The sequence below is a fragment of the Octodon degus genome, unplaced genomic scaffold, assembly GCF_000260255.1.
Source record: "Octodon degus isolate 3935 unplaced genomic scaffold, OctDeg1.0 scaffold00109, whole genome shotgun sequence".
Classification (NCBI taxonomy): domain Eukaryota; kingdom Metazoa; phylum Chordata; class Mammalia; order Rodentia; family Octodontidae; genus Octodon; species Octodon degus.
The window spans coordinates 3,291,178-3,302,397 of NW_004524685.1; the positions used below are offsets into that span (position 1 = coordinate 3,291,178).

General features: G+C 38.8%; 1 protein-coding gene across 1 annotated transcript in view; it reads right to left on the reverse strand.

Annotated features, from left to right (window-relative positions):
• Window positions 1-540: 540 nt before the first annotated feature.
• The window catches only part of LOC101579482 (calcium-activated chloride channel regulator 2), a 36,322-nt gene continuing 25,642 nt past the window's right edge, over window positions 541-11,220 (reverse strand). The window contains exons 7-11 of the mRNA XM_012516499.2: window positions 10,711-10,935; window positions 8,818-9,088; window positions 5,546-5,716; window positions 2,149-2,382; window positions 541-1,021 (exon numbers count right to left, since the gene is read on the reverse strand). Of these exons, the coding sequence (XP_012371953.2) occupies window positions 552-1,021; window positions 2,149-2,382; window positions 5,546-5,716; window positions 8,818-9,088; window positions 10,711-10,935 (1,371 nt within the window). The 3' untranslated portion in view covers window positions 541-551. The remainder of the gene's footprint in view (window positions 1,022-2,148; window positions 2,383-5,545; window positions 5,717-8,817; window positions 9,089-10,710; window positions 10,936-11,220) is intronic.

Consider the following 11,220-nt stretch of genomic DNA (forward strand, 5'->3'; position numbering starts at 1 on the left):
TAACCTCATTTTAAGGTTGCCTCTTGCTCTTATAAAAGGTCTCTTTGAGCATTAGTGGTGGGATTTGATCCATAGTACATTTAACCAAATGACAAGTGATAAAGAATTTTACAGTCAGGGCTTCACATAAAAAATGCAGCCTGATCATTTGTCATAAACAAGCAACCTGTTCTCCACAGATAAGGACAAATGAAAAATTAATCAAAGTAACTAAACAATTGCTTCATACAGACAGTTATACTGCATAGTTCAGAATCTAACCCTCTTTCCTCTTCCTGGAACTATTTTTCCACTCCAATAAAACAAGCTTTTCTTGATTCTGATTCCACTTGGCCCTTGACTTTGCCTTTAAAGACACCACTTTGAAGAAGAACATTTATTATTATTTTTCTGTATCTAAGTCTGTCTTGTAATTTCTCCTCCAATAATATGTATCATATATAAAACTATGACCCATATTGTACAAAAATCAAATACACTTTCACACAATTTGATGTTCATTTCAGTTTATTGCTATGTTTTGCAAAGTGTGAGGGCCATGGCTCTTAAAACTAAGAGGGGAGGTACTCTGTGCATGTGTTCATAGTAATTTCGTCCCATTCTTTTTCTTGACCACCTTTTTTCTTGTTTAAAGTGTAATGTATTACAACTATAACAAAGCAAATGATTCCTATCAAAGTCATTGCTGTTAAGACTCCTTTCAGTATAAGATGATCTCTGCCAGATGCAGAAGCAGAGCTCAGAGGACTAGACAAAGATACCTGAGCAATGTTAGACACAGCAGACTTCAGAGAGTTCCTATCTATTGCTCTGATGGCCACATACATCCTGTGGTTTTCTTGTGCTTCACTTTCAGGTTGATATTCAGGTTCATTTGTAAAAGATCTGGGTAAGAATGTAAATATCTCTCTGGTGCCAGCCTGCTGAGGATTGAGCTTTGATGTATTCACCAAAATGGCATTGTTAAAGTCATCTCGAATACTCTGTAGGCTTTTACTTACTCTTATTTCATAACTTGTAGCTGAAATTAAAAACATAAATGGGAAGGTTAAGTCACCTTAAGTAAGTTTTCTAGTTTATTAGTAATGACTAAGGAGAAGAGCAGCAAAAGAGCTATGATGCCTAGCAATAAACATAACAAGAAAAAAACTAAATAAGAGTCAACCCTTAAAATACTACATAAAGAGTCATACTAAAAGCTAAGCAAGAGGACTTATGTTATTTGAAAGTAAGATACAACATAATAATGTTTATATTATTATTATGCAGATTTCATGTGCTATTTATTAAAATGCCTTCAGTTCTTGCTTTCAGTAGTGAGGCCTTTTGTAAAGTTTATATGGACAATAAATAATAAAAATAGCCAGATAGTCTAAAATATAGCAATAAAAAGAAATGAATCCTACCAGATATAAAAATAGCATAATGCCTCAATAATTAAAATACCATGGACTACTATATGATGGACTTATACATTAAGAATTAGGCCACATTCAGGAATTTGGTATAAAATAGAAGCAGAATTCAAATTAATAAGAGGAAATAAAAATTTCTTGATAAAAGACAGAGTAACAGTTGGGTAAAAATCTGGAAAATAATGGTGTAGCAAAAGTCAGCACAGGCCTTAGAGAAAGGAAAGTAAGAGTAGATTCCCATCGATGTCCACCCAAGAGAGGGCAAGAAAGTCCGGGATTGGCCAACTTCTCTCAAGCTTTATCACATAATCATGGCTAGAGCCAGAGCAGAGAGTGCACAAAGGTTCGTCTTAGCGGGGAAATATTTCTTCACATTTGACTTGAAAATATATGAATATTTGCATGTGAGTTTTCAGTAAATTAGTTGCTTTAAATATTTAGATACATAGACTATATACTAACAGCCTTTGTTTTTGCTGACTAAATCACAGAACTGCGTGAACTGCATGTCTCCAATCAAGGATTGTGTGATTGCCAAAAGCCTGCCCTACCTCTGTACTCCTGCAGTAGCCTCTTGTTTCTGGGATTTAAAGCAGTAGGGACAACTCAGAGCTTTTTATGACAGCCCTCTGCAGCTTTCTCAGCTTTAAGTCCCATAGCTCTTTTCACTAACTCCTGATGTTTTTAGAAATACTGTCTTGTGGAAAATAGATCATGAAGCCAGAAAACCTACCCTGACCCTGATCAAAGTCTTCTCCAGGAGCTGTCCAAGATAGAGTCACCTCCTCTTCCACTTTTACAGCTTCCAGGTCAATAATTTTGCACGGTGGGAAGGCGTCAGGACGGGAGCCATCTGGAACTCCTCGTACTGAAAAGGAGCCCCCTGAGCTTACTCTGCTAAAGCCCCACTTTTGCTCTTCCTCACTTCTATGTGCTGATTTTCTTGGAGCATTCATCTGAATGTTACCTGAAGCCAAAAGAAAACCATAGACCAACAACAAATTACAAATCTCCCTAATAGCTTGCTCCTGAGAGATGATTCAGATTCTCTTGAAAACGTTTTCAAAAAATGTCTATTTAGAAAACTTAAGTTTATTCAGTAAATCATTCATTCATTCATTCTCTAAGTACTTATGAAATGGATATTCTATGCCAGTAATTACACATGAAACAAGACAGTTCTTCCTGGAATTTGGTATTGATTGTATTGGTAATATACTTTGACAGATTGTGGTATTATAAAAGAAAATAGTTCAAATAAAAAATTTAGAATGATATCAAGGAAGTCACATTTCCTGGTTTCCTAAAGGTTGAGAATTCAAAGTTAACAGGGGAGGGAAGAATATCCCAGGCAATGGGGACAATTTGTGTGAAAACCCTAATGTGCAGAAGAGTTTTTGCTGATTTGTTTGATCTTATTTTCATTGGAACATTTGTAACACATAATGGTTAAATCCTTTATGGGAGACACATCTTAATTATTTTTATGCCCCCCCTTCTTGATCCTATCCCTATTCGCAAAAGGTCTAGTTAAGATTGTGTGTCTGATTTGTGTTCAGAGTGCCTACCGTGCCTCAGGCCTTAGAGTTCATCCCTAGTATATACACATACACACACAGGCACACGTGTGTGCATGCGCACATGTGCGCACACACACACACACACACACACACACATATACACAAAACAAGAGTGCAAGAAGGCAAGAACACAGCAAGGAAGGAGGAGGGGAAGAAAGGAATTTTGGAGGAATGGAGCCCAGAAGGGGAGGGGAGAGAACAAGTAGAGAAAGGAAAGGGGAAGACTAGTTTGAGATGAGATAGGACAGAGATGTTCTTGGAGGACTTCAAGAAGCAAGGGGGCATCTTAGGGAGCCACCCCATTGTCCAGATGGGAGAAGAAAGCAGTTTGGGATAGGTGGTAGCAGTAAAAGGTGGTAAGCTGCATTCTGAAGAAAAAGGCTGCAATAGTTGATGATGCATTTGAATATGTAAGTTATAATCATATAGATATTAAAGCCATGTAGGTTAATGAGATTACCCAATAGTATCTTAAATTACAATAATAAATAGCATTCATTGAATGATTATGTGCCAGACACTTTGTAAAGAACCTTATGTATATCAAGTATTTCAATTTTCTCAGCAAAGCTCTGAGTAAGGTATAGTTACTATTTCCATTTTTATAGATGATGAAACTGAGACACAGAAGGTAAGCAGCCTGATCAAAGTGACATAACTCAACCTCAAGTAGTTTGGCATGAGCCAGGAGAATGAGAAGGCTAGGACTGAGCTCTGAGAATTGCTAATATTTAGAGGCCTGGTAGAAAAAAAGGAACTGGAAAAAGAGGCTGACAAAACATTTCAATGCTGCACTGACCCCGTCCCCCAGGAGCTCTGAACTGGTGACTGAGTCTGGGCTGTAATCCCAGCCCTGGGGAGGCTGAAAACAAGACAATCACTACAAATCCGAGCTGCATAGTGAGACCCTGTGCAAAATACTTAAATGGGGGGAAAAGGACCCCGCCCAAAAAACTTCCAGAGCATAAGAGATACCCAGGAGACTACAGTGTCATAGAAACCAGGAACTACTGCTGAGGTCTGGAAAAATGAAGACTGGGATGTTTTCTTTGGATTTCACAGTAGGGTGGCCATTGGCAATTAGGGCCAGAGAAATTCAAATGGAACGATTTTGGTGGAAGTCAGATTACAAGGAATGGAATAGCAAACAGGAGGTGAAAACGTACAATTGTTTTGGCTGGTTTCAAGGAGGCTATGATAGAAATAGAGAGGTGGGAGCTGGAGGGTGACCAACTTTTAATATGGGAACATGCTTAGATGCTGCTCAGAGAGGACAGTAGAGATGGAATGTGTAAGGAGAGCTCTCACATTTTCTCTGGGATTCAAAGTGCATCCAGCAAGACAGTGGCCTGGGGGGAGGAGGAGAAGATACAGATGCTGCTTTGCCTGGAGTGCTCTGTCTGGAGGTTTGGCCATGTGAAAATAGAGCAGCTCCTATTTTTTAGTTATGTGTCTGCTCAAAGTCATCACCTTGATAGCCTTGCATGCCAAGTTCTCTCTCTCCCTACTTGTCACCTAGTAGGCCTTCAAAGTGTTATTCATAGATAAAAGAGCTATCTACATAGAAATAAAGTATTTTATCTAGACATAATATATCTGTGCAATAAAGCCATGCTACCTTGAAAATTGATTTACATTGATTTTTAAGCTCTCTAAATTAGTATAAATGTAAGTGATAGTGAATTGTCCACTAGTAAACACAAAAAAAACAGCAAGACAATGCCAATCAACTGTAGCTTCTAGACAGAAGTACAAATATAACACAAAAATATAGAATCATGTCATGGAATAGTCTAGACAATTGGTTGTAACTGCTAAAATACATAATAATATCATTAAAATGCTTATAAATGGTTTTTGAGACTTTTTAGAGATACTACATCTGATACATCTGTCTGTGATTTTGTAACTACTCTTCTCTATGAGAAACTAAAATAACAGTGTTTAAAAATTCAAGGCCTAGATCTTCTATTTATCTGGCACTTTTCATCTTGAAGGAGAGCAGAACCTCCTCAGGGATCACACAGTAGTCTGATATCCAAGCCCATATTGATTCAGAAACTCACTTCCTGTGCTGATTATTTGAGCCTTTTGCTTTCTTCTTTCAACTGCTGGCAAAGTTTTGCTTCTTTCTTTTATCTAAAGCTCTATAGAGGAAATATAGAAGTTGGACCTTAGAAATGTCAATAATATATCCAGTAGTAATTCTGTTGAAACAGTCACAAGAAAGAGGTCAAAATAATTACTAAAATGATGGCAAGAGTTATCTAAAGCAATTAACTATTTTTTGTTAAAAGTGTGGTATGACAAAGTGGTCAGTGAATTATGGATTTTATGTACAGTTTTGGAATTCTATCCCTTTCACACCTTTATATTCATTCTCTCTCTCTCTCTCTCTCTCTCTCTCTCTCTCTCTCTCTCTCTCTCCTCTCTCTCTCCCTACCCAGTACACACATACCCACACCCACACCCACACCCACACCCACAGACACACCCCAGAGATAGGTACATGAAACGACACCACAAGTTAACAATGCCGGTGATTCTTACCATTTGCTATGTAACCTGGTACATACATAGCATGACTTCCTGCGAGAGGGTGGACTAGGGTGCTTACGCTGGGAGAGCGACTGACATGCACTTTCAAGCTATATCTACCATTTACAGCAAAGGAGAAAAAATATCTCGAGTAAATTCCATCATTTTTAATAACATCGGCACCTGTGTATGCAGACAAAAAAATCAGTGTCAACACTTGTTATCATAGTTAATTACTAACATTTTAAAAGCTATTAAAATAACATTCATCCATCCCTTGTTCTTTCCATTTCAGTAGATGTTACCATGAGTGTAACTAGTGATTTAAAATACAATAGCTCCATAATTTCCTCCTGTGATTCTTTAACTTCTGAATAATTATTCTCTAAGGGTGAATGTGACCTAATACAACACTTAAAATCATCTTTAAATCTCTCATTCCTTTCTCTGAAAACAGCACTAATTTTTCAAAGAAACCAAGCCCATTTTTAAGCTTATTTATGGTCATGGACTTTTTAAAGTAAATCTTTATCCTTGAGATAGAAGTATATTTGCATATGTTCACATTTTCATACGACTTCAAGGGCTTAGGCATGTCCTGAATCTATTTGGTGAAAAGCTTCTGCCAAAAGAAATTCACTAGTAAATAAAATAGTATGGAATTAATTTCCTCATTAGAGAGAACATGGAACTATCCTCAATTCTAAGGGGCTGGGAGCCTCAGAGTTGGGCAGGGTTTGCTTGGACTCCTTCAGCTTTGGCAAGTGTTCTGCTTTTTGGATTGATCCGCAGAGAGTTCAATTTGAAGCCAAATCCATGACCAAGTGACAGGAAGACCTAGACCTCAAGGTGGCTGGAACCTCCAGCTTAGCCCAAGTGCAGGCAACATCTACTCTTCAAGGGTAGGTGGCTGCTCTGGGGAAGTGACTTGTCCCATCCCAGAGGCCAAATCAATTTTCACTCTGCACACCCAGCCCTGTATCATTATTTTCAAAACATACCAAAATCCCTTATCCTCATCACAGGAGCAAGCTCCTTAACACAAGGAAAATAGAATTTATTTTTTAAAAAATGCCATTCATCCCATCATGGTAGATTTAGAAAATGTATGTCTATTGGAAAGAGATCAAGTTTTAGCATTTGGCGACTTAATGACTAATTGGTCAGGCTGTCTTTGTGCAAAGGAAAAACTCTCTATATCAAAGCCATCACTGCCACCTCTTTTAATCACTGAGGCAAGAAGAAAGGAGGAAGCAACACTGGCTTGGTAGTTAGAAACCCTAGGTTCAGGGTCCAAATTTGCAACTTAGTAGCCTTGAAGTTAACTGTCTGAGCCTCAGTTGTATCATCCCTAAAATGAGGAAAACATACCACTTTGGGTTGTTTTGGTGACTGAGATTGTGCATGAGAAAGTAAATCATAAAACATCTTATGTGCATACATTTAATTAACTAATTAATTTGTGTTTTAGGGAAGAGTCTACAGTATGTTCAGGGTCTCACTACTAGACCAGACTCATAGTGATCCGCCTGTTTACAGCCTCCCAAGAGCTGGGATTACAGGCACGCCACCATGCCCAGTCTCAATTGCAGTCTCAGTGTGCCCTGGGGGCAGGGCCAGCATGACAGGCCCAACATACATTTTATTATTGTTAATTTTTCTTAGCAGATAAATACTGCTTCCACTATGTACACACGTGTTAAGTGTTAAAAGGAGAAACTAAATTTACACTTTGGTAACTAAGAAATATTTTCTTTCTTTGTTTCTTTTACTATACTATAAATTTAGATAGCAAACAAATGAATACTTCCAGGGAATAAATATAAGAGCCTATTGAGTTCAAGTAGTTGATTTTCCCTCAGAGCATGATTTGTTCTTCCAGCCAGCTCACAGGCTGAGGCAAGGGAGAAACATTTTGCTAAGTGCATTTTTGGACTGCATAAAAAAAGAAAGATAGGGTCATGCATAAGCAATCAGAACATGAGAGTCCATTTGGACTCATGTCAATGGGCAAACAAGACTTCTCTGGTATCCTTCTGTGGTGTCGAGCTGAAGTCCTCTGAATAGACTTGCGTTCATAAATGTCATACATTATTGCCATGGTAGACTGCCAAACCCAAGACTTGCTTTTTAAAAAAACTAACTTTGAAATAACAGAGCAAAGATTTGTAATTTGAGGATGCCAGTGCAGACTTTAAGGATCATTATCATTCTGAGAATTTAGCTTTGGAAAAGAACAGAACAGGAAACTGGAAAAGTGAAATGACTGATGAGTTTGTTTTTGAAAGTCAAAACATGATAATTAGGAATGCAATAGCCACTGCTACCTAGCGTGATACCTTGCTCTCCATATTGCATATCAGAGGGGCTTTGAATGCTACTGTGCAGAATGAGAGTGTGGTAGCACTTTGCTTGATTTGCCTCATTTTCTGGTTCGTGGGGAACTCTCCCTACAGATTCCACTAGCTTGCTGATCCGGTCTCTTTGGGGCCAAGTCACACCCATGAAAAGCTGTGGGCTAGAGATGGGCTATGTCCTCTCATCAACCTGGCTACTTGGCCAAAGAATAATCTAGGGCAGTGATGGTGAACCTTTCAGTCCAAGGGCCAAGCTGCAACCTAAACCCCACTTATTCACACAAAGTGCCAACACTGCAATTAAACCTGAATACCGTGGTTTTAGTTTAGAAGAAAAAACAACTCATACATTCACAGGTTTTCTCTTAAAAGAAAAACACCTGTGCCACAGGTTTGCCACCACTTATCCTGGGTCATCTCACAAGGCACAAGTTCAATTTCCCTCTTAATTTTCCATAACTGGGTCCAAAGGGGAATTATGGGTTAACTATCATTGCTTCCCTTCTTGGTTTTCATTTGCTTTTTGTAGTTGTCAAGTCTGATTGTTGCAGTGAATAAAGCCGGTTACTCTAAAGATAATGGGCATGTCAAAAGGACACATAAATGTGTTTCTGTGTGACATCATGAAGTGACAGTGGCCAGTTTCACTGGCCATGTGTAAGCCAAGACCTAGGTGTCATGTAGCTTCCTCCTACACTTTTGCTCTGGCACAGCCTCTCTGAGGAGCCTCAGTGGTACTGTCTTTCCCCAGGTTAGCTTGTACCTACTCAGCATATCAGTAATTCCACGAGAACTTGAGAGCATGATATGATTGAATTAAAAAAAAAGAACTGAAAGAATGTTGCAGATAAGCTTAACATTGATGCAGCCTCATCATGACATCAGAGCTCTTAAGAACACGTAAAAACGCCATTGCTTTCTTGTTACCTGCTCCGTCATCCAAAAGTTTCAGCATAATAGGATCTCCAGTCTCTGGCTCGATTACAGCAGTGACAGTGGCATTAAGAATGGGATATAGCCCCTTTTTCACATTTGCATAAATAGTCACAGGATCAGGAAAATGGATGCTGTCTTTTTCCACAAAGACTTCCACAGTGACCGGGGGCACAGTGGAGCTGGAGGCGCGGGAGGCCACTGTCACTGTCAGGACTTGAGGAGAATGGTGGGTGTTGTTCAGGGAGCAAGCCCAGTGCCCAGGCTGAAAAACAAACACTTCTTGTTTTGTAAAGAGAGAAGCCAAAAGCTAACATCTAATTTTAAAGCATGTATCTAAGACCTTGGTGTTGTTTTGTTGATGTATTTTTCAGAATACTAAAAAGAATGTCAAGAAAAGTAATATTGATTAAAGGATGGCTAGTGAACCTCTACTACTGTTAAGTAACTTCAGAGAATTACAGCAAGGGTTTATTCTAAGGAGGGAGGGTACATCTTGATTTATATTTTTAACACATAACGATAACAGCACCCAGATCAAAGTTTTTTGCAAATACTAATCTCAACTCCCCTTTTATCTGAAGAGGATAAATGATTTTATTCCTTTTTAGAACTGAGAAAATTATAGCAAATTAAATATATTGCTATAATATATGTAGATATGCAGGACTGGGGACAATAACATGCTTTTCTCTCCACTCCTCCCAAACCTCAATCCAGGAAGTCTCAAACATCCAAAACAACAAATTGTTAAGGATCAAGAAAAGATCTACTATTTTTGGTAGGTTGGGGTTGTAGATGTCTATATGGAGTAATTTACACAAATACTGATCTCAGTGAGAGGAGCCGCAGACAAGAAATGCAGGAGTATTTAATATTCGAATACTCCTTATTCATTCAGAGTAGCTGTCTGACCTCTCTCTCTTCCCTCTCTCCCTCACCTTCAAATAAATCATCTTTTACTAAAGAAAAAAAAAATAGAGGCCGATGAGATAGCTCAGCGGTCTAAAACGCCTGCTTAGGCAAGTGCGCAGGGACAGTGGTTCAATCCCCGGCACCACATACCATGCCAGCCCCACCCCCGGGTGGACTGAACCGGCCACGCACACAAAAAACCAAAGAAAATACTCTACATGCCACTCTCTTGCCCCCCTAGAATATCTGGAAGAAATCTATAAAAGTCATGTGGAAAAAGGAGGGCTGAGATTTCGATGCATAAAAATATGTCCTACATGTAACTAAGCTCTACAGAGCTTGCTTTTTCCTGATTCCTGCTCTACTCTTCACTAAATTCCAGCAGGAACAGTGAGAACCAAGAGGAAAGTGAGGTGTCAAGATGAGAGTCAGGACAAGGGTTCACATGCTAGCACCCCCAGCTCAGCCTCCCGCAGAGGGATTTCCAGGCTTCTTCATGTTCCAGTGAAGTCTGATTCAAGCGTTGCGATCATCTGTCTGCCTACTCTTGTTTTGGAGTCTTAACATTAGTAGCATCATCTGACAGGAACCTCCACATTTTAAAAACGTACTCAAAAAGCACGTGTATTATGTAGCTTGTCCTATAACTTCTAGATACAGTATTTTTCCTAAGGATGTAGAAATGTATGTATGGATTATGTAAAGAAAAATGTAAGCTACAGAGGTTTACTTGTAGAACTACTGAAAATATTAATTTTATTTTTGACACAAGAAGCTTTTTCCAATCAATATTTAAAGTTTTGCATAGAGTGTATCCCTCCCTTAAACTTTTAGCATTCACAACGTTTTCATCAATTCAAAGCTTTCAGATGTAAAACAAAATTTCCTTTCTGCCATGCATTTAATTGTGTTCAATTGAAAGTTATGTACTTGGCCCAATGCTGTGACAATAAACAAGCTCATAACACCTACCTTGGCGGTTCCTGCAATGTAAAGCCTAGATGTCTGAGAGGCTAGGCTGGTGATAAAATTATTTGTGTAGTATTTTCTTCCGGTAGGATCCGACAGCACAATCTCAGGAGGACCACTGATCTGCCATGTGACTAGGAAAGTAGTGTCGTTGCCCACACTGCTGTCCACAGTCACAGTGTTTTTCAGTTGATGGTAAGGTTCGACATTTTCACTTGTGCTTTCAAGCTGTCAACGAGAATATATACGTGAAATGTCTTGCTCTTTCTATCTTTTTCTTTAATCACAAACGAATTGACAAAAATAGAAACCATTTAATTCTTTTTTTTTTTTTTTGTGGCTGGCTCAGCCTGCCCTGGGGGTACAGCTGGCTCCACATGTGGTGCTGGGTGGTCCCTGCACTTGCTTAAGCTTGCCTAAGCAGGCGATTTAGACCCCTGAGTTATCTTGTTGGTCCATACAAGCTACTTAATTCTAACATGTACTGTACTTATATAAATTATTAATTATACT